The sequence below is a fragment of the Furipterus horrens genome, unplaced genomic scaffold, assembly GCF_987537825.1.
Source record: "Furipterus horrens unplaced genomic scaffold, mFurHor1.1.pri manual_scaffold_6, whole genome shotgun sequence".
Lineage (NCBI taxonomy): Eukaryota > Metazoa > Chordata > Mammalia > Chiroptera > Furipteridae > Furipterus > Furipterus horrens.
In genome coordinates, this window is record NW_028327176.1 from 132,767,777 (window position 1) to 132,792,385 (window position 24,609).

A 24,609-nucleotide genomic window follows, 5' to 3' on the forward strand; every position below is an offset into this window, starting at 1 on the left:
TTGATATATATGTGTGATGAAGTAATTTACTGTAAATTGCAGAATCTAGGTATGGGTATGTAAGTAAGTGTTCACTGTAAAATTAAACTAGAATTGGGGCAAGACTGCTTTACTGCAACATTATACATGAGTATTTGCCAATAATTCTATAAGCTTACATGTAGCATGTAACAAAAATTGGTTAATCTTTTAAGGTTGTAAATTTTAAATTTCTTTAATGTTTTTCTAGGCTGGTTAGTTGTAACACCTCTAAAACAACAGAGCAACTCTATAGTCAGTGACTTAAATACCAAAGCTTTTGTAAATAAGAAATGAAATTTTAGAGAAAGGATAATGTGTTTAAGCATTGGCTTATTTGGGAAATATGACAATGGACATTTAATGTTAACATAAATGTTAAAGCTTCAAGCTTTAAGTTAGGGGAGGATAAAAGTAGGTGGAGACTATTTTCTAAAGTGGATTTGTAATAACTGCCCATAGCTTGAGAGGAACATTATATTACCTAAGGAGGAATAATTTGAACTTCCAACAGTGAAAGTGTGCATGTGTGACTCCCAAAAGAGGAGAAAAGGTGTCGTTAAAGGACCGATTAGCACTGAAGTGACTAGGGAGTAGAAGAGCAAGGCCGCTGCAATTCTTAAACACTTGGTTGGTTCCTACTCTTCAGGGCCTTCAATGCTGAATTAATACCAGTGGAGCTAATGGAAAGCTAAAAGTGTTTAAATTATCCCTTAAGTGATGTAGTTCCACTTTCCATTATAAACACTCATACAAAACCACAGCCTTCCGTCAAAATAGATTAAAGGTGGACAAAATTTGGTCATCAAAGCCTCTCAAAGTATCAGTTATATTTGACTACTAACAGGAAGCTAAGAGTTCTGTATAAAATTTTCATCCATGTTTTGAAGTGATATTTTTTTAAAAACCCATCTAGTAGATTACATAGTAAGAGTACGAATCTATACAGGATAAAAAACAGAAGCAATCAGGCTTTATATGTTTAAAAGTTGTAATGAATATCCTATAATACTAAAACATTAGTATTTCTAATTAAGCTACATTCAATTGTTTTAAGGTCAAAATTTTAAGGTTTTCTGACAATGATGAATGTTAACGGTTTTCCCTAAGGTCCTTATGAAAATTATATAAACATTTCACAATGTGTTAAAATAAATTTAAATAACATTCCCTCTCATTTTTAAAATACAAGAGTCAGAAAAAGTTTGACCAGATATATAGCTTAAGTCAATTTAGAAAATGTCAACAAGGTACTTTTGCTCAAGGTGTAAAGTATAACCACAAAGCAGACTGCCTCACAAATGTGGTAGGAATGGTTCTTAATATGCACCACCACCCCAAAAAAATCAATTAAATTTTTCTTAAAAGAAACTATCACTTGGGTTTGGAGGACTATTTTATATTGATTTTTGTTGAAATTAAAATCAATTTAACAGTATTGCAAGTCTTACTATTATGAGTAAGCTAAGAAAACTTAATGTAGTTCTTTCTTTAGAAAACAGGTGGTTGAAGCCAAGAATTCTGGTGTCTTCAACTCACCTTTATGAATCTGTTTCAGAAAAGCATTAGTACTTAGGCATTTAGTTCACAGAATTATACTCATAGAGAAGTAGTAATTTTGCTTGTTTCAATTACACTTTTTTGAGGAACACTCCAATACAAGCTGTAACATATGTTAAGATCAAAGAGTAATGTATATGCAATCAGTCTGGTTCTAGGACTGTCTAGGCATTCTCTCATCTGAAGAGACTGACCCTTTAAATTTTCTAAATGCATTCTGAAAGAACCTGATTTTAATTTGTAATGTTTTATTTATAATGTAGCTTATATAAACTAACAGATGTGGGTTGAACATTGTTTTGGATTATGTTAACCAAACATACTTAAAATCACTTTTAAAAAATGGTACCCATCAATCCACTGAGCATCCATCTATCTCCACAAATTGGCATTTATTTTTATAAGTTTAGAGTTGTGGTATATTCCTAGAATATAAATTCAGATAATCATATAACTCCACAAAACAGAATTTAGGGAAAATACTACTATCAAAGTAGTTTTATTCTGAGAGAAGTTGAATCAACCTGGAATATCTAACACTTCTGTCAGAGAATATTATATTTCTAATACAGTTTTTTGACTCAATTATCTTTATACTTAAGTCTGTAAACATCCTTTAAAAGATATACAAGATATAAATTTTCCAGAGGGCCTAAATCAACCTGGTGGGCCAATACCAGTTAATGCTGTGATCCTAAATATTTTTTTTTTTAAACAAAGGAATGAGTTAGAAGCTAAGGTGTGTAATCCTCAATAATCTGAAAATGTTTTACACACACACCCACACACAGTTCTGACACTAAAAACCTATACATGTCACTGAACCACTGGTCCTTAAACTCTTGGCGAGTCATGGACATGTTTGAAAAGACACAGAGCCTAGACCTAAAGCTTTGGTTCCACAATGACTGGTTAAAATCCTCTGCACCACACCATGCTGCATAAGTAGCATATATTTATCTACACAAGACCCCAAATAGTCTACCACCCTGTCTGAAAAATAATTTTAATTTTAACTAAGAAATCAATTTTAATGTAGTTTAGGAAGAATTATAAACATATTTCTAAATACCTTTTCCGTTAAATTTTGACTAATTCTGCCTCTTGCAATGGGATTAAAATAAAGGCAGAAATTCTTACTAATTTGTAATACAACAGTATGTCTTAGAATAGTATCTCAAGTAAACACTACAAGTAATATCTGAAGTCCTGAAATTAGTTGATAATTTACATTTAAAAACAAATTAGCCTAGTGGCACAAGATTAAATCCTAGGCTCCAAATAAAAAAAACTGGCATATTCCCCCATCATATGTTCGTAGCTGAAAAATATTAGCTGCTATACAGTAATTGTTTATTATTATTATTATTTCTTATTAACTTATCCTGTATGACTGAACAAAAGGAGGTAGGTAGAACCCTACACTAAACTTGGGAAGTTCTGAGTAAACATTATCTTTAAAGGAAATGATTACAGATGTGTAAAACATTTGCTGTATTAACCATCTTGCTCTACATATCCTCTCTGAAATGATCCCAGAAATAATTATGTAACAAAGTGAACCCTGGAACAGATACACCAGAAGACAATTTTCCTGTGTACCAGTAAAATTTCCAGTCAATTTCCACTCAGTCATGGAACCTATTTTCATTGAAGCCTATAATCATTTCCTAATTGTGCTCTTTTCCCTCGAAACATTATTTTAGTTTAGCATGTATCTGTCAAAGACTATTCTATTCTAAAAATACAGCACAGAAGTCAAGGAGAGGCAATATGGGGCCCAGCCACCCTGCCCCCCCAACCCTGGACGCTGAAGTCTAATAGCTGTTGACCTTGTGCATGTCATTTAACCTCTCTGCACCCCACTTTTCATATCTGCAGTGGAATATACCTCATAAAGCTGTTGTGATGATGAGTGAATAATGTAAAACTTAAGAGAAATGCCAAGCATACAGTAAAAAAGTTTGAATTATTATCATTCTAGTTTTTTCATCAAGCGAATAGTACCCTCCTAAACAGCCTAGGGATTTCAATGGAAAACCAAATCAAAGGTAAGTCAAAGGATTAAGCATGTTCATAAACACCGCCTTATTTATTCCTAAGATAATGATTAAATGCATGGTAAACACATTAGTCAAATCATAGTATTTGGAGTGAGTGCATATATGTGTGTGTAAACCCAAACATTTATTTAGAAAACAAAAAATTTACTATTAGTAATTGTTTTGCTTTTTTGCTTATCTTTTAAATTTTCAATAGTGCCACATTATTTTATAACAATTTTATTACACCTGAACAATTCTAAGAGTTGTAGTTTTTAAATAACTTCTGCTATGATTAAGAGAAATTCTATTCAGGAAGTACAGTATACATAAATTTATGGTACTTGCCCAAATATTACAAGTATATAAATTATTTTGTAAAGTTGTTTCTTACACATAGGATTTAAAATGCAAAGAAAAATGGAATTTTATTCAAAACAAAAGCAACACTGGTTCCTATATGTTAAAACTATAATACAGATTTTTCTTTTTCTTAAGCACTCTAGATACAAATATTAACTGGGCTAAAAACTTTAATTTTTAATATAATTCGACAAGGTACACAAGTAGAACTCTATAAATATATTCCCTATAATAATCATAATTATCACAAATACTACCAAAACCCTCTGAAAAACAAACTACAAACACATTTTAAAGAAATTTTAACAACTACAAAAGCAATTAATAGCAATGAAGTTATTTGGTTTAAAAAATGAAGGGCAGTGTAATTTAAATCTGAATACTGCAAAGTTTTTGAGGCTGCAGTCTTGAGTTTCTTAATACAAGGTACTAAACACTTTCAAAAGTAATAAGATGTATACTATACAATTTAAAGTCTTCACCTAGAGCTTTAAAAAGAAAAAAAATTAAGCAGTAGATGAAAAGTAGATATGTAGAAATAATGGTATAAAATATGATTTTTATACAAAATGTACCATTCTTTAAATATATAAGGCTTAATATGAATATTTTTGGACTATGAGTGTTGCACACAATTTTTAGAGTAGTCTCAAACCATTCAAAATTCAGCATTTTAGAACATTTTGCTATTTCTGAAGTCAATGAACATAGTACAGGATGAAATTTAATGTCAATTTACCTATGCTTTTCCATCTAATAAAAATAAAACCTTTTTTTGAGCTCAGAAGAGAATCTTTCTTTTGAAGGCTTGATCTCCATGTAAATTCAGCTTTCAGGAATGTCAGAATTTTGTAATATGACTAATCTCCACCAAAAATTGGCCCAAGTTTAAACAGAAGACACCAAAGAGACAGGTGTCAAATAGTTTGCCCTACACAATTAAACAGTCATAATTACTTTTTACATGAAAGTGCTTGAAAGTAAAAAGTATTTTTGTAAAAGGTATTATTAATATTACAAATACAGTAGTCCCCCATTATCCATGGTTTCACTTTCCATGGTTTCAGCTACACACAATCAACCATGGTCCCAAATTATTAAAAGGAAAAGTCTATAAATAAACAATTTGTAGGTTTTAAATTGGTGCAGTTCTGAGTACCTCACTTCATCTCATCATGTAGGCACTCTAATCATCTCACATCATCACAAGAAGGGTGAGGACAGTACAATATTTTGAGAGACCACGTTCACATAACTTACAGTATATTATTATGTGTTCTATTTTATTACTGTTACTTCTTACTGTGCCTAATTTATAAATTAATGTCATAGGTACATATGTGTAGGAAAAAACAGTGTGTGTGTGTGTGTGTGTGTATATATATATATACACATATATATATATCTATATACATATAGATATATATATATGTTTGGTACAATCTGTGGTTTCAGGCATTGAACCAAAGGGGTTTTAAACATATCCCCATTGGTAAGGGGGAAACTACTGTACTTAATATCCAAGTAGAATTTTCTAAATTAGTTCAATCTTACCCATTTCCTTTGAAAAATACCCTTCTGCCACAATGTAAACAAAAAATGATGCATAAAATGGTGACATCAGACACACAATTTGTGGTGTGGTTCCTCAAACTGAGGCCAAATTTTGGCCCTGACCAGGTTGCTCAGTTGGTTAGAGCATCATCCCATATACCAAAAGGTTGCAGGTTCAAACCCAGTCAGGGCACATACCTAGGTTGTAGGTTTGATCCCGGGTCAGAGTACGTAGTATGGGAGGCAACCTATCAATGTTTCTGACATTGATGTTTCTCTCTCTCTCTCCCTGCTTCTCTCTAGAATCAATCAACATATCCTCTGTTAGGATTTTTTAAAAAATTGAGACCAAATCTTTATTAACCCAAAGCTAGAGCTTTATTCTTGCACATGCCGAAAGTAACTAATATCAACTCACATTTTCTGTAAGCTTTGAAGAATTTTTATTTAACATAATGACAGGTTTAATAACTTTAATATTAAAGACTACCTAGTATTCTTCTCTTGTTCACCAACTGTTTTTATGATGATAACTCCGAGATCTAGAATGTGATCGAAAATGGGAGTGTTTTGCTGTTTGTGCTTTAGTTTCAGAATTAGTATACCCTTTAGGAGATTTACATGGGGATCTTGCTATGGAGTCAGAATGTCTTCCATGTGATCTTGGTTTTGTTCCTGAGCTAGTCTGCTTTTGAGGTGAACTTGATTGTGATTTTCCTATTGACTTGGACCTTTTTTCTAAGGACTTGGACCTTGACCGTCCTCTAGAACCAGAATTCCTTCTTGGAGTTCTTGACTGCCTTGCTGAGGTAGACCGTCTTGGTAGTGATTTGGAGCGAGATTTAGACTGGCTATAAGAAAATCGCCGGTGTCGAGACCTGCAAGCATCCACAATGTTAGAGTACATATTTCACACAAAAACAGTTAACAGATTAGCAAAAAAAATACTTGTAGGAAATTATATACTTTACATAATACTAGTTATGTTTTTATTGTATACGTTAAAAGAAACAATTCTGATTTTATTATGCATGCTTTTGGTTCAAATATTAGAAGTTTGTAATGTTTATTATGCTAGAATATATAACCAGAAGATTTTTACTTTGCTAGATATATCTTATGACATGGATCAGGTCTAGAAAACGCCCTGCATATTTAGTCTGGGTTACGCAACTCCTACGCGGTAAGAAAATCTGAAGGGAAAAAAAAGTGAAAAACAGAGAAAAAGAAAATAATTATTTAAAGTGTATACAATAATGCTTTTAACAACCAAAACCTAGATGCAGGACTTTGAATTCTGCCATGATAAAAACAGCTTGTCCAATCTTCCAATAGAAACTAGCTATATAAAAAAGCTAGACAACATTCATAAAACAACTATTTGAAGGCACTGCAGAATAACCAACACAAGCAGAACTTGATGGGTTATAAGCCGTGGCTCTTTCACTCATACCATTTTCCTAATGCCACACGACAGAATTGAGCCCAACCAGAAAATGACTAATTAACAAGGTGAAGAGACAGAGGTTAGAATTCAAGGGTACCAAAGTGGCTGAGACTTGAGAGGCAAAATCCCAGAGTTGAGAGAACTGCAGACCAAAAAAAAAAAAAAAAAACCCTAAAATCTGCCTATAAATTCTCAAGTCACTGGCCATCTCCTAAGTTGTACATGAGAATCCCTAGAGGTCAGCAAAAAAACTGCAGCTAGAAATTTCAGTAACTGAGCTGAAATTTTATCAGACACATAGTGCTGGGGACAGAGGCTGGAGTTCAAGTCCCCAACAGGTCAAGGAGCTTTAAGTAACAACCCAGGCTTCCAATTAAGAATATGGAAGGGCTGTATCCTACCAGTAAGGGTCATATACTCTAAGAATAAACTGTAATGCTGAAATAGATCAGCCTTAACAATGCCTCAAACTAAGTCTTGAAAGGACCAAGGTGGGGTATTACATTCTAGACACCCCCACGATAGGTGAAAATCCGTGAAGTTAGGAACCTTACATTTATTTTAATATTTACATATATTTTAAGGCTTTATAAACCCTTCCCATGCACTTATAAACCGTTCTCGGTCCTTTATTAACCTTTCCCACTCCCTCATTAACCTTTTCCACACTTTTATAAACACTACTAATGTTCTTAAACATATTCTACACTCTTAAACCTACATAACTTTAACAACATACGTATACAGTACCGCAAAATCCCACGATACAGCGAAAAATCCACAATAATTAAATATAATATTTTTAAAATCCCGCGATACAGTGAGGCCGCGATAAGTGAACCACAATATAGAGAGCTAGAAGAAAATAACTTTCTTTGAAAGACAGTGGCATTGAAAGCATCTATATTTTTTCATCAACAATGTTCACATCCAATAAAAATTATGAGGTATGTGAAAAATAGATTTAAATGACTAAAAATAACTAGACCAAAAATAATTTGGATATTAGTGTTATTCGGACAGGAATTTAAAAAATTACTAATATGTTTTAAAAAATAAGAGAAAAAGACAAAACAGATGAAAAAGATGGAGAATTTCAGAAGAATTTTGGAATCTATAAAAAGAAACAAATGGACATTTTGTTACTAAAAATATAAATCTGAAATTAAAGTCACTAAATGGATTTAACCGTAGTCTAGATACAACAGAAGAAATAGTGAGCTGAAATGAAAAACAGAGTATTAGAAAAACATTATACTGAAATACAGTAAGAGAAAAGGAATGTTAAGAAATCTAGAACAGAGCCTAAGAGATATTTGGAACATAGTCACATGGCCAAAAGGAAAAACTGAATAAAGCAGAAGTAGTATCTAAAGAGATCACGTTCTAGAATTTTCCAAAACTAATGAAAGGCATCAACTCACAATTTCAAAAAGCTAAGTAAAACCCAGGTTAAATAAGTACAAAGAAAACTACACAAGGCATATTACAATGATACTACTGAAAAGCAAAGTCAGAGAAAAGTCTGAAATCTGCTAGCAAATAAAAGATACATTATCTTCAAAGGAGAACCATTAATAATGCCAACTGACAATAGATATTTAAAAAACAATGGAATGATATTATTAAAAATAAAGGGGGGGTGAGGGGGAATGTCCCTGCCTACCTAGAAATCTATCCTCAGCAAAAATATTCTTCAAAAATGAATATAAAATGAAGATGTTTCAGACAAGAAAAACTGAAAGAATTGATTGCCAGCAGACCTGTAGTATATATAAGAAATACTAGCCCTGGCTGCCTGGCTTATTTGGTCAGAGTATCACCCTATACATCAAAAGGTTGCAGGTTCAATCCCCGGCCAGGGCACATACCTAGGCTACAGGCTCAGTTCTCCACTGGGGGGTATACAGAAGACAACCAAGAAATGTATCAATGTCTCTCTGTCTCCCCCGCCCCATCAATAAACATATCTTCCAGTGAGGATTAAAAAATATATACTAAAAAATTTTTAGATTGAAGAAAAATAACTCCAGATAGAAGCATGGAACTACAGGAAGGAATAAAGAGCACTGGAAAGTATAAATATATTGATCCAGAATATATTCTGGAATACAAGCAGTCTTTTAGAAATTATTAAATTTCAGCCCTGGCCGGGTAGCTCAACTGGTTAGAGTGGTGTCCTGATATGCCAAGGTTGCAGATTCAGTCCCCAGTGAGGGCACATACAAGCAGCAACCAATGAATGCATTAATAAGTGGAACAACAAATTGATGTTTCTCTCTCTTTCCCTTCCTCTCTCTAAAAATCAATAAATAAAAATTTAAAGAAATTATTAAATTTCATTCCTGTGGTATAGTTAGAGAACAAAAGAAAATACTGTCCTTGGGGAAAAATCTTAACATGGAAAAACATGGATGCTATTTTAACATTCTTTGAGCTAGAGACTACTGCTAAGTGCTAGGGATATAAGCATGAATAAGACAAAAATCTTTGCTCCTCAAAGAGCTCAATCTACTGATAGCAACAAACTAGTTTTCCATATCTACTGAAGGCAAAATAAAAGTGCTCTTTTTAGTCCAAGGTAATATCACATATTCTGTGTATGTATATAATATATGTTAGGCTTACCCATATTCTCTCTCTCACACATGTACACACACACACACAATCTGATCCTCATGACTACCTTGATAGCTAGGTAAGATTTACAATATGGGATATAATTTTATAGATGAACAAAACAGGTCAGCGAGCTTAAGCAATGATAACAAGTACAAAGCAGAATAGCATTGTCTTGCAAGAAAATATGGTTCTTTCTATTCCTGATACTCCATGATGATTAGGAAGAACAGATATTTTTTGTTTTTTCTCCAGCCAAGTATTATACTTTACTTCAACCAGAAGGCAGAAAATGATGTGAATATCTTACCTTTTTTATATCAACCAGGAGAAAAACTGGTTAACTAAGGCTGTAACGCATTTGGAAACTATATTCTTAATGAATCTAATGGGCAATTTCCTTTTTTTCTTTTTCCTATTATACACTAGTCTTCCTACCAAGACCACTGGATATTCAGTATGTTAAGACAGTGCTGCTGTGGGCACAATATTACATCTACTTTGGTCCTTGATACATATAAAACTGTCATGGTATTGGTGAGGTTTTCCTTATACACAAGGCATGTAAAATTTTTTAAAATATTAATTTACTCACCATGTTTTAACTTCTATAAATTTAATTTTGTATTTGAGTATGGAAACTATGTATCAGAGTCTAAATCTCAAATATGAATGGGAAAATCCCTTAGCCATGGGACAAGCTGGGTTATTCTTCATAGATTCAAGAGAGGTTCTATATAAGTAGAACTATATAAATATATTCCCTATAATAAGAAAATAATACAAATATAAACCTCCAGAACATGACTTTTTAAATATTTCTTCACCAATCTCAGGAAAGGTCAATCCTGACCTGGGTTCTCCTGACTTTTAAAAGAAGCTTAACAGTTCCTCCCACCTTCATGCCTCCCTAAAAATAGGCCAAAATCAAAGCATTTTGTTCATACCCAAGGAGAGGTACTGATCTGACATGTAAGAATTTGAATTTTATATGAAGGACTCTGACTAGGCTGGCCACATTTTCTAGTAATCAGGATCCCTGGATTTTAAAGTCATAGAATGTGGATGTGGTTCTCTCTTCCTATTTTTCTCTTCTACTTAGTTGGAGGGACTGGCATCAAGCCACTTACTTCACAGTCTTGTTTTTAGAACTAGGGACTCCGAGCTCTGATATGCACACATATCGTCTTTTGAGCTTTTTCTTATCTGGGCTCTTAGAGTTGAAGAGTGGAAGACCTGGAGTGAAAGTGAGCAGCCCTGGTGATCGGCTCTGATTTGAAGCACAGTGGGCCTAGATAGCTTAGGTGTACTATATAGAGTCCAGAAGAGCTAACTTTTTCATTACTCATAGAAAGAGGATACAACTCTAAATGCTGATCATTCTTTAAGAATTGAATTCACTTTAAAATTCTACATGAAGTTCTTTATGAAAAAATTTCAGCATTACAACTCAAATAATACAAATGTTTAAGAACTTCGTGCGCTAATACAATTTATTATTTAAATAACTTTGCCAAGTAATTAATTTCCACTGTGATTTACTATTCTAAACAAATTCCTGGCTAGCAAAACAGTTAACCTGAAAATATCTTTTTCTGGAAAATTTACTATGTTTATGTCTTCTCCCTGCAATACTACCTTACTTGGAATTTATTCTTGAAAATAACTTATTTTTATAAATATATTGATTTACATTAATTTTAGTGTCAACGTCCTTCCCTTATGAGTTTTTAGTCACCAGAATTCAACATTCTAAACAGTTGGGTTCATTTAGGAAATTTTTATTTATTTCAAATTCCTCACTTTTATCTGTCAAGTATACATTTTTTAATTTTTTGCTTTTTTCAGTATATATTTTCTTTCCATTAAAAAGATTAAACCTATCATGCCATAAAATAATTGGAAGGTATTTAATAAACCCTAGTTAATCTTTCTACAAAAGATGATTCTTTATGAATATTTAAAAAAATGATTCTGGTGGCCTGTTTTTCAAAATCCTTTAAAATGTTTTCCAGAAGTAGAAAATTAAGTTTTCAATCCTCTTGTATTTTGTACTCACTCTTTAAGGCTATCAGACCGCCTCCTATTTCTTCCCCAAGAAGAACTTCTACTTCGAGTTCTCCGCTGGCTGGGGCTTCTTGACCTCCTGTGATCACTTGGAGAACAAGGATGACGTTCTTTTGACTTCATTTGACCTGGTGCTAGAATATGAAGTGCAAGACTTATAATTCATTATCTGAAAACCTCAGTCAGCCATTCAAATAGTATTATTTTCTGAAAGAATTTAAAACGAAAAAATCTGTCATTGCTGAAACTCATTTTGCTGAATAAACAAGATCTAATGTTTAGTTACACTTACTTTTGCGATCACCTTGTGCAAACTGTATTTCAATTTGACGGCCACATACCCACTTTCTATTGAGGTTATAAAGAGCATCTTCAGCATCGCGAACATCTTCAAATATGACTAGCTGTTAAGGACACTTTGAATATTACATATCAAGTAAAAATGTTATTTTTCAAAAATTATGTGACATGAAATTAATAGCAAAAAATTCAAGTTTTAAGATCACATCTCCAATATAATATGAATAATCAGAAAAAAATTCACTTGTATTATGAAAACAAATGCCCATTATGATTTAAGAGTGAATCTAAAAATAAACAAACATGCAACTATACTCTTCAGGTATACATTAGTGCAGTTGCAGTATGCATGTATAGTTTCTAACATGTTATGAGAAAAAAAGTCCAACATTGACTAGAACTCACTCCCTTCTTCCAGGTAAAAAATTTCATCAGGTGTTTCACTGAAAGAGATCAGCATGCATAAGACTGTATTCTGAAATTAAAATTACTCTTTCAATAAAAAGCTTTTTAATTATGACATTTCAGAGAAATTACTTATGAATAAAACTGTACACACAAAACTGAGCTAAAACATATTTTCAGAACTGATTCAGTCCTTTAAAAATCATATTACCTTTGAATCTACTGCTTTAAAATACCTTCATGCTTTTATTACCTGGAGTATAATTATAAAAGAAACATAAAAACAATCTGTAAACATCAGTTACATATATTGTTTTGTAATAACCCACTAAACTCCCTTATCTATATAAATTAGTTAAACCTAACTAAAATGGAAATTAGCTATATAAATGAATAGCTATATTTTAGGAGATTGTCACTTGTTTAATTTTTTTAAAAATATAAAACAGAAAAAGCTGAAGAAATGCAATACAAAATGAGACTTTTGCAATTACCTCAATGTCACTTGATCTTGAACCTTGACTTTTACTCTTTAAGGCTTGCAAGATGGACTTTATAAGAGACGAAGAACCAACAAAATCAGACTTGGCTTTGACTCTGGAACTCTGAGTAAATGTAGGAAAGCCGAAGTCTCAACCTGGTGTTGGCTTTGTCTTTTGCTTGAAAAAGACTTCCCCTCTTCCAGGTCTTTATATCTGGGTCCACCCTCCCTCTTTACTCCTTGACGCTTGAACTTTAGGTGCCTTTTGTCTTGCCTGCTCGGTTTATGCTTGGATTCTAGCTAACAGGTTGGTTCAAACTGGGGGGCGCTTGCCAGCTACTGTGGACTGCTTTAGATTTTCTGAGATAAAGACATAAACACATTTAATTAGGCAATATTAATATCGTAACATATGCTCCTGGTACATATATGTAATATGCACATGTACGTAGTATATGCACATGCACACAGTAAAATAAAGGATATTGAACATAAGCAAATCCTCTTGGGCGGCGGGTGTAGAAGTCAAGTGGAATGTAAACGTCTACTATAGGGCCATACCGACCAAACTCACGACGCAAGTCCTCAGGCCTGAATTGTTTTAAAAATAAGGCAAAGAAATATGAATAGCTGGATTAAAATATCATGCCCACAGAAATGCCGTTGAAATCCTCAAAAGAAAATACATTATCTAGACTAGCATTATTTAAAACTGTCTCTCATAAGACTCACCCAGAGTTTACAAATGAAGGAAAAAAGAAGAAAAATTCTCAAGCCTTGACTTTTGGAGATTCTGGTTCCAAAAGTCTGGATCAGGGGCTGGAAATCTGTGTTGCTACAAGCACTCCAAGTGGCTGTTATGCCTCATCAGGTTGGGGAAACAATGACCAAGCACATCCACCCTTGAAAGTTATTCCTCTTACAAGATTTTTCAACTGTCAGTATAAACCATTCTAACTACTATTTCGTTAGAAACACATCCATTTGCTTCACTATAATTTTATGTTTATGTTAATTATGTTTTGCAAGCACAAGTAGATTTTTAAAGAAGGCCTAAAATCATTTCCCAAACTTTAAAAAAATGGATGTTTCAGTGTTAAACATAAAACAAAATACTACTATATTCTGTGATAGGTATTAAAGAGGGAATACCAAAGAAAACATAGCATATTTGTCTTTGTGGACCTAGAATTTAACTGAAGAGACAAAATACTTAGCATTGATAGCTTACAGTTACAGCACCATTTATATGCTAGTCTCTGCTCACCTTAAGACCACTTAATTCTCACAACACCACTATGGTCACTGAGTCAACGAGAGACAGAGCTCAACTTAAACTCCCCCAGTCTGACACTAGTCTGTGTTCTTAACCAGTACAGTGTATGGAGATCTTAAAAAGATTCAGTATCAAACTCTGGGCATTACACATGGCTCCAAAGAAATAGAGAATACTTCAAAACATTGTACAGAAAAAAAATACTCAAAGATGACTGCAAAGGTCCTAGCTTAGGCAAATGGAAGAAAGATGTGGTGTCAGTGACAAAAACTAGATAGATGGAAAAGAGATTAAAGAGGGAGGAGAGAGGCCAAAGAAACTTTCAGGTTTAGAAATGCAAAATTTGAGGTGGTAGTGGAACATCAACTGGAATTCTGTAAGCAGCTGAAAACTGTGACTGTACAAACTATATTAATTTATTTTCATCTCAAGACTAGAAGAGAAGTCAATGATTAAAGTTAGAGATGTGGATTTAGGAATTATTACACAAAGATTCAATTAACATTGACTAAGAAGCCACTATATACCAGGCAGTGCAGTCAATACTATGGCACACTTTATTTTTATTACTTAGTACTTTTATTTCATTCAGTACTTCTTATAACATGTTTGTCTGCCTTCCCTGAAAGACTAGAGACTACTAGCTTTAGAGGACAGTGACAATGTCTTTCTTTCATTTATTCATTCAACAAACACTTGTTATGCACTGTGGACCAGGTTCTAAGGTATGGTGAAGACCAGGGAAAACATAATTCCTGCTCCCATAAAACAAGGGCAACAGGATAATGATTTTCGACCACTCCTGAATTACTTGTGAAAAAGATGAAACAGGCACTGCAGCCTGATGCATTAACCCTGGACCTAATTAGTGCTCCCCATGATTAAGTCCCAGTTATTTTTTAAGGGCTTTATAGGCAATTCTACAACCTAGTGTTGATAATCACTTTAAAGTAGGTATCTTCACGAGGGTTGTACCTCAGTACCTAGCACAGTTGCTTGGCACACAGTAGGTGCTCAAAATGTATTTGCTATGTTAATGAGTGAAGGACACATTATTGTTACCATTTTAATAGACAGTAAGAGAAGTTACTTTGCCCAGAGATACACATTAGCAAAGCTAGAATTGAAATTAATGTCATCTAAGGCAATCAATCCTACCAATCAAATGTGAGTGGCTGATAGAAGTTAGGATTCTAGATGGTACAAAGAAGGAGGCTGGAGCAATGTGTGTCACAGAGGCATGAAGTCTCTGAAACTAAGGGTGATAGAAGAAGGAACAAATCTGCTGGTGGCTGTCTTATTTTTATTTTTTGTATTGGTTGTAATATCCACCAACAAGATTTATTATATCTCAATACTTGCCCTATTTGCCATAACTTTTAGAGAGTTTTTCTTTTTTGTTTTTTTGTTTTTAAGAAATGAGATAATTGGGTTAGTCGAAAAGTTCGTTTGCTTTTCTCTGTAAGATGGCTTCTAGTAGAACTTAGGTGTCTTTAACTCCATTCAAAATAATTTTGTTAGACTGTATTGTGACAGCTGTCATATCAGCATGCATTTTCCAAAAACATCAAAACTGGAGAATTTTTGTGCAGCCATTTTAATATTGAAGATGGGAGAAAAATCCACAACATTTTTGGCATATTACGCTTTATATTTCAAGAAAGGTAAAAATGCAAATGAAATGCAAAAAATGATTTGTATGGTCTATGGGGAAGGTGCTATGACAGACTGAACATGTCAAAAGTGGTTTGCGAAGTTTTGTGCTGGAGATTTCTCACTGGATGATGCTCCATGGTCAGGCAGACCAGTTGAAGTTGATAGCGATCAAATCGAGACATTGAGAACAATCAATGTTATACCACATGGGAGACAGCTGACATACTAAAAAAATCTCCAAATCAATAGCTATTGGTGAAAATAAAAAATGTGTCTTTTATTTAACAGAAAAAACTAAATGGGCTTTTTGGCCAAACTAATATTAGAAACAACCATAGATGTTCACAATTCCTCTGCATAACTTTATATTTGTACTGCAAATGCACATATCTATAAGTGTTCTGTTTTTAAATCTATCAAGTTTTATGTAAATGGTATTTTGCACCTTGCCTTTTCCGCCCTTGAGATTTCTCCATGTAGCTCTAATTCACTCATTTTAACTTTGTATTGACATTGTTGTGATAAACCACAATTTACTCATCCATCTTTCTGTGCATGAACATTTAAGATGCTTCTTTTTTATTAAATTGCAAACTGTGCTGCAGTGTACATTATGACACATGAGCTTCCTAAAGCTCTGCTAGAGTTCTGCATATCTTCAGCTTCACCACATGCTCTTCCAAGTGACCAGATCAACTTATACTCCTCAAAACATGCATAAGAATTTCTACTGCTCCATCTCATTAACAACTTTAATCCTCACCGTTCTGAAAGATATAAAGTGAATGGGTACCTCCTTGTTTTAATTTTAATTTACCTAATGACCAGGAAGGTGCAACATCTTTTCATGCTTATGCGTCATTAATTTTGTGTTAATATCTAGAAGTAGAATTTCTGGATTATAGAAGATGTACATGTTTAACTTCTATGAAACTGCCACACAGTTCTGCAAAGTGGTTGTGCCATTTTATAATCCCACCAATAAGTAGAAGAGTTTCAGTTGAGCCAATCTTTGTCAGCACTTGGTATTATGTCTTTCTAATTTTAGCTGTTCAAGTGGGTGTTAAGTAATCTCACTACGGTTTTAATTTGCATTTCCCTAATGACAATGATGCTGAGCACTTTTTCCTGTGCTCATTGGCCAATCATATATTTTTCTTTGTGAAGTGCTTGAGTCTTTTGACTGTTTTAATAATAATGTTTCTTTTATTATTGAGTTATAAAAGTTCTTCATATTTCCTGAAAAAGTCCTTTGTCAGATATATGTTTTGTGACTACTTTCTCAGTCTGCGGCTTGCATATTTACTTTCTTAATGGTATGTCTTAGTGAACAGAAACTTTAATTTTGGTGCAACCTAATTTATCAATATTCCTTCTTCTTTTATGGTAACTGCTTTCTTTGTTCTGTAAGAAATCTTTGCCTATGCCCAAGCCATAAAATATTCTCTTACATTTTCTTCTAAAAGCTTTATAGTTTTATCTTTTACATTTCAACTGATAATCCAGCTCAAATTATGATGCGAGCTAGAGGTAACAGTTTCAACTGATAATCCAGCTCAAATTATGATGCGAGCTAGAGGTAACAGTTAATTTTAACTGCAATAAAATGCTGAACAAGTTTGTGAGTGTGGGAATCCTCGTCCTGTTCTGATCTTAGGGAGAAAGCATTCAGTTTTTACCATTAAGTGTGATGTTAGCTATAACTTTTTCATAGGCTAAGAAAGTCCCCTTCTATCCTTAGTTTGCTGAGATTTTTATCATTCTAAGTTTTGTTTAATACTTTACATCATTATGAATGCTAACATCAATATTGATCTGTCATTGGGAGCAATGATCAAGAACATAATTATTCTTTGGTTACAGTGTATATGGGCTATAACATATTATTATCAAAACAGGAATGTTATATTTAGGACTAGAAAACTGTATCTGAGGTTTTTTTTACTCTTTTACACAGTAAAAAAGCAAATATATTAAAATTAATATTCTTCCTGACCCATCTCTTGTTTTACTAGTGAAAAGAAACATAACACAAATTATAAAATTGTAAAATGTATTTTTAAGTCTTTCTTCAGTTGTTGTGCTCAAGTGCATTCCTAACAAATTTTATGCTAAACCATAATGTCTCTTAATGTCTTGTCCTTTATCAGACATAGTAAAATGGTCACTTTAAAGAAACATTTAAATAAAATTTGACTTTATTATAAACATTTTTACTAAAAAAAATTAAAAACAAGAAAGAGAAAATACCCTTACATGGGCTTCTTTCCAGGCTCATTTTTTATATATAGTTTTCCCTTTCTTCCTTTTTATATAACTGAAATCATACTGTATATCATTTTATACCCTATTTTGTTTGCATGTTTATCCCAATGATTTTCTTTATAAGTATTCTAAATGTTAAAGCTAATTTTAATGTGTAGGTGTGATACTGCTAGTTAACTTACACTGTATGCCACCTTGTACAAAAAAGCTATTAATATAGGTTACAGGTGTGATTTTACTTTCATAATATTACTCACAAGCTGTACAATTTTAGGCAAGATATGTAATCTCTCTAAGCCTGAGTTTCTTATCTGTAAAATGGGATTATGAAAAAACATACATTATAGGATCATTGTAAAAACTTAAGAAGCTACTGTAATGTGTGTATTTTTAATACAGTACCTGGCACATAGTGAGTATTCAAAAATGTTAATAATTATTATTTCATTAATACAATTCTCTTAGATTTTGATTGCCCTCAGTAGCCGAGTTAAGAAGTAATGAAAAGTGGGAAAGGAAATCAATAAATCTCAATGATCAGTCTTGAGTACTCAGAGGTAGAGTATCTAGATTAGAGGTCATGTGTCACCGGCACACTGTGTGTCACCTGTATAATATACTTTATTCGGCCTGCACAATGTTTAAACATTTTTTCAAAAAGTATTGAAACTGCCAGTATTTTACAGCTTTTATTTTTTGAATTTTTATAAGACTTTATTTTCATCAAACTGATGATAACTGCCAGGAGGCAGATCTCAAATGCAGTATTTCACAGCTTTTAAATCATATGATTCAACTTAATAAAGGCTAACATTTGGAAACACAGCATCTACACACACAAAATACAAGTTTCTGAATTCTTCTGAAAATCAGGAACACATGGCAACAAGTCCAAATGTCTACATAGCAGTTATCGGCCGGAGCTTTAGTAGCAGCTGCTGACCCCATTAGATAGCACATACTGTTTTCCATTTGCTACAGTCCACACCATCTCACTGGACCTAACCTGACAACTTCACTCATTCCTATTGCCCTGGCTGGCCCTTGTGGCCATTAGAGTTGGAAACCTCCCATTTTTTGTGCCACACACTCTGGGGAGGCATGATGCTTATTCAGTATTCAAGTGATCTCTTTAACCGTGGGAATTTTTTTTTACCTTACCCAAATTATAAATTTTGGTTGTTTTCTATGTAATGAATTGATAAGCAGGTTGAGAGAAGAAAAACACAGGCATCTTTTAGATGTTAAGGTATATTAACTCACAGTCTACAGTTGTGACATATATAAAAGTAGAGATCAAATTAAAAAATACTTAACATTGACTCCTCAAAGGTAAATTATGATTACAATAGATGGCTCTGGGGTCAAGGACTCCAATATACTGTAGTTGTGAAGCCCCGAGCAAGTCACTAAAACTCGGGGCTTCATCCTTCCTTTATGTACAGTAAGATAATACTGCATACCTATGAAGACTGGTGGGGGTGTGTGCTGTAAATTAAGTATAAAGCCCGGTGAAATGAAAATGTCTACTAATATTCCCGCCCCCTACTCATTCCCTCTAGCTCTTCATAAGAGAGAAAGTGCTGTATGAAGAAGTTTTTTTCTCAAGATCTATGTTTAGGCATAACGTAGACAAAAAACTCAATGAGGGTTAGACTGAGAACATCAAAAATCGACCAGGGAAGTCCACGCAAACCATTATAATGGGTGTTTATACTGTATTCAGAACTTTAAAGAAAACCATATAAATGTTATTACTGAAGTTATCCTTTGTATATAGTATAAAATTAAGTAATGAATAAAATTTAACCAGCACCACCTATAATAGACCAGACTGAGGGTAAGGAAGGCCCAAGGTACGCATTACTTTGTAATACGTTCTCATCAACCCCAGTTCGTCTTCACCTCGGAGGTAAGACGCGCGGCTTCATCGAAAAACCGCGACAAAGGAGCTCAAAAGCAGACATCCGCCCGAGGGAAAACACACACGGCCATAGGCGAAAGGACCCTCGGCTACCGGGAACCGGGCAGCCTGCGCTCCACTGGGTCCCCAGGAAGGACCGGCACCCACCCGGGGGCGGCGCCGGGCGGAACGCCGGCCCGGAGGCAGAGGCGCGAGTCAGGCTCAGGCCACGAGCAATCGCAGGGCTCGCACCGGGCCTGGGGAGGGGGCCTCCGCGGGAAGCACAGGCCGGGCCGGCGGAGAAGCGCGGGGCAGTCCTGGCGGGCCGCGGCCGGGCTCCAGGATGCGGCCGTTACCCCGCCCCTCCCCCGCGCCCCAACCAGCGGGCGCCGCCACTCACCTGGTGGCGTCCGCGACGTTCCTGACGAACAGGGAGGTGTTGGGGGGCCTCGTGTAGCGAGACATGTCCGCTTCCTCGTTCCCTCCGAGCCTGCCCGCGGCAGCCGGGCTCACTCAGTCTCTCGTAGCCGCCGCCGTAGCTCCGCGGGCCCCCAGCGCGACCCCCTCCCCTCGGCCTCGGCCCCGCCAGCGCGCAGCCGCAGAGGCGGGCGTAGGGGGTGGGGGTTGCTGAATGGAGAGCCGGTCCGAGCAGACCGGGCGGGGGTGGGGCCCGAGGCCCACGGGATCCCGGGATGGAGCCGCGCTGGAGGCCCTGGAAGATGAGGAGTGGGAGGCACGGGCTGCGGAGGTCCGAGGAGATCTAAGAAGGGGGCCGTGCGGAAGTTCGGGGTCCTTGGGGATGCAGGACAGGGCGGTGCTAGAGGCCCAGGTCTAGGGGAGGGAAAGGGGGCGTTGCCAGGTCCCGGGATTCGGGGGCATTCGAGAAGGGGACGGTGTAGGAGACCCGGGGAGGAGTGGCCCTAGTGTCCTGGGGTCCTAAGGCCTCTGGGGAGTGGGCGGGGCGCGCCTCCCAGGAAGGGGCCGCGTTGGAGGCCTGGCCTTGAGGAGTCCGGGGGTGCAGACAGTTGGTGTCAGAGTGTGCCAGGAGGGCGGAGGCCAGACAGGCCCTAGGTGCTGAGGCCGCAGAGCCGGGAGGGGTGGGTAAATGTGAAGGCGGTGTTCAACGGCCCAACAGCGCAGGTCACTGGGTCCTTCCTCCCTGCATCCTCAGCTCTGGACCTTGGCAATTGTTCTGCCTCCTGCCCCTTTAGTCTTGAGCTTCATTAGGCTTCCAAACTATGAGGATTTTTTTCCCCAGTGTTTCGAATCTTCATCCATTACAGGAGTCCTCCCTTCTGTAGGGAGGGATACTTCCAAGACCCCAGTGGATGCCTGAAACCTAGGATAGCACCAAGTCTTATATATACTGTTTTTTCCTAAATATGTATACCTATGATAAAGTTCAATTTATAAATTAGGCACAGTGAGAGAGTAACAACAATTGCTAATAATAAAATAAACTATAATGTACTGTTATAATAAAAGAATGTGAATGTGGTCTCTCAGAATAGCTTATTGCACTGTACTCACCCTTCTGATGATGTGAGATGATAAAATGCCTGCTTAATTCAGTGAGGTGAATGAGCTAGCATACAGCTGCTACTGATGGTCTAACCATATGTCTGAAGAAGGATCATCTGCTGCCGGTGATTCTGGATCATCAGGCTATGAGGATGTAAGGAGTGGCTGTCAGGAGCAGATGATGTGGATGATTGGGGAAATCCAATATTTTAGAGCCATAGTTTACTGTTGCTAATTGAAATCGTGGAAATCAAAGTTGGGAATAAGGGGGACTACTGTGTTCCTTTAAGGGATGCCATTCAGCTCTTAGTATCATTGATTCAGTTGTCTATTGATAATCTAGTATATACCAGGAACCATTCTAGATGTGGGATATTGCAGCAAACAAAACAGACCAAGTCCTAACCTTCAAAGAAGGATGGACAATAAAGGAATAAACAAATGAATACATGAGGTAGAAGAAAGCAATGGAAATGCAATGGTAAGTAAACAGATTTAAATTATCCTCTCCCCCTCGCTCCAAAATGTTGTAGCCCAGCTCTTCCTCTTTATCTTCTGCTCCTATTGTCGGCATAGCCTGTTACCCAGGACTGGAATCAACTAACTTGTAATTGTTAATAGCACCCCCTTTCATTCTTAGAAGTGGTCGATTTTGGAGGATAAATAATATGGTCACCCTGCTTAGCCCACAGTGGATTCAAAAGCTGTGAGAGTCCCAAGGCCTGCAAACACTTCTGTAAGAGTGGCCATTCATTCAAAAAGAATTGTTATGCACAGCAGGCACAGGGCTAGATAGGGAATATAATGGGGGAGGGGCAGGGTTCCTATTCTCACGGAACTTACAATTTGCTAAGGAGGCAGAACCTAATAATCACACTAATAAAGATATGAGTTATGAAAAGAGCTATGCAAAGATCTATATGATGCTAAGCGAGGACCTTACGTGGCTTGGCAAGCATGGCTAGAGGATCACTGAACCTTTCCCCAGAGAGGTTCTAGAGAGAGATTTGAAGAATGAAGAACAATCCATGCACTGGAGCAGCATGTGCAAAGGCCATACAGAATATCAAAGGAGGCAAACAGGAGCATAAAGCTGGAAAACAGGAGAAAAACTGGAAAAGTCTAGAAAGCTGACTGTATTGGTTATCTAGGGCTGGTGTAACAAACTACTACAGTGGTTTAAAATGACAGGAGTTTATTCTCTCACTGTTGTGGAGGCCAGAAATCTGAAATCAAGGTGTTGGCAGGCCCATACTCCTTCTGAAGTCATTAGGGAGACTTCAGTCTCTGGTGCCTCCAGACATTCTTTGGCTTGTGGTTGCACACCTGTAATCTCTGACTCCATCTCACATGAACTTCTCTCTGTGTTTTATAAGGATACTTGTCATTGGATCTAGGGCCCACTCAGGTAATCCAGGATTTCATCTCAAAATCCTTAATTGTATCTGCAAAGATCCTTTTTCCAGATAAGGTCAAATATAGGGTGTTAGGACTTGGGCATATCTTTTTTGGGACAACACCATTCAATCCACTACACTGATCTTGCAGAGAAAAAGAGACTTGACTTGGTGGGAGGTGAGAGTTATTAATACACCTATTCCCTGACATGTTAAGTGGCGTAAACTATGTAAACTATGAACTATTTATTTTAAAGTATATATATCTGCATGTTCATGTATAAATAGATTTTTTTAAGGTAGAAGCATTACACTGCTATTTTCTTTCTTCAAACTTTTGATACTGCCAAGTTATTTTTAAAATGCATTTTATAATTGGAAATACCCAAGAAAGCTCTTTAGAATTTCTTAGAAAAAAAAAAAAGCTTTTGTAAGAGTATGTGAAAAGACTTAGTGTGGATTGGGAGTGAGTTTTTTTCTGTTCCTATCAATGGGACTATCTGAGGAAAAGGTATTAAACTGTGGAAGGAGGCTCAATTAAAAACCTGAACTTTAAAGATAACTAGAATTGACTTAAAAATAAGTTGTGGAAATAGTAACTATATGATTAAGTGGATGTGTCAATTAGCTTGACTGTAGTAATTTCACTGTATATCAAATCATCATGTTTTATACCTTAAATGTATGCAAGTTTTATTTAAAATAATAAAATTTGTTGTAAAGCCATAATTATTTACATTACATAAAAAGGTATGCTCTTTCTATTTCCAAATCTGATTTGAGACAGCCAAATGTAAAATAGAAGTAAATTGCTTTCTAGCTGGAAGACCTGAGGAGGGGTATTGTCAGGCACAGGCAACAAAAGAATGTTATACAATGGTAGACTTGACCAATATCTTGACCAAGTCCTTAAATCAATTGAGATGCATAACTAAGGAAGCTGTACTTGTTTCCCTTGGCATTTAAAGAAGCAGGGAGCTCTTCCCTTTTGCGGCCATCTCGCAGAGGCACCAGCGGTCAAAATTAAGTTCAATCCCTTTGTGACTTCTGACCAGTGCAAGAACTGTACAAGGCCCTTCAATGTGCCTTCCCACATTCGCGGGAAGATTATGTCTTCTTCTTTTTCCAAAGAGCTGAGATAGGAGTACAATGTTCAATCCATGCCCAACCAAAAGGATGAAGTTCCGGTTGTGCAAGGATATTACAAAGAGCAGCAAATTGGCAAAGTAGTCAGGTTTACAGGAAGAAATGTGTCATCTACATTGAACAAGTGCAACAGGAGAAAGCTAATGGTATAGCTGTTCATGTGGCATTCATCTCAGCAAGGTGGTTATCACTAAACTAAAGCTGAACAAAAACTGCAAAAAAATTATTGAACTTAAAGCCAAATCTCACCACATAGGAAAGGAAAAAGGCAAACACAGGAAGAAACTATTGAGAAGATACAGGAACAAAGTAATTTTATATACAACTTTTATTAAAAACTTAAAACAAAAACAGGGAAAAGACTGAGGTCAAGACAGAGTACTCTGCCTGTCAGGGGACATATTCCTATTTACCCTATTCACAAACATTCTTATTTATCCTAGTCCTAGAATTTAGTGAGGTATATTTAGTAAAACTATCACTTTAGTGAATCATTGCTTGCAGACACCAAAGGGTACCCACAGGCTTGGGAGAGTTGATGTTCTCTAAATTGCCAGAGAATTCCCAAAGAGTATACCACTGGCAAAAC

At 35.8% G+C, this 24,609-nt stretch overlaps 1 protein-coding gene across 3 annotated transcripts; it reads right to left on the reverse strand.

Moving 5' to 3' along the window:
• Nucleotides 1-5,408: 5,408 nt before the first annotated feature.
• On the reverse strand, nucleotides 5,409-20,606 carry SRSF12 (serine and arginine rich splicing factor 12). 3 transcript variants are annotated; one of them, XM_090280545.1, is made up of 5 exons: nucleotides 20,357-20,606; nucleotides 13,326-13,447; nucleotides 11,963-12,070; nucleotides 11,663-11,804; nucleotides 5,409-6,415 (listed from the first exon to the last, which is right to left on the reverse strand). In XM_090280545.1, the coding sequence occupies exons 1-5, from the start codon at nucleotides 20,419-20,421 to the stop codon at nucleotides 6,046-6,048; spliced, it is 807 nt and encodes a 268-aa protein (XP_090136671.1). In that variant the 5' UTR covers nucleotides 20,422-20,606; the 3' UTR covers nucleotides 5,409-6,045. The 3 variants fall into 3 exon arrangements, with proteins under 3 accessions (XP_090136671.1, XP_090136670.1, XP_090136669.1); XM_090280544.1 differs by lacking the exons at nucleotides 11,963-12,070; nucleotides 13,326-13,447 and adding an exon at nucleotides 12,870-13,216 and having other exon boundaries at nucleotides 20,357-20,420; XM_090280543.1 differs by lacking the exons at nucleotides 11,963-12,070; nucleotides 13,326-13,447 and having other exon boundaries at nucleotides 20,357-20,409.
• Nucleotides 20,607-24,609: the final 4,003 nt, after the last annotated feature.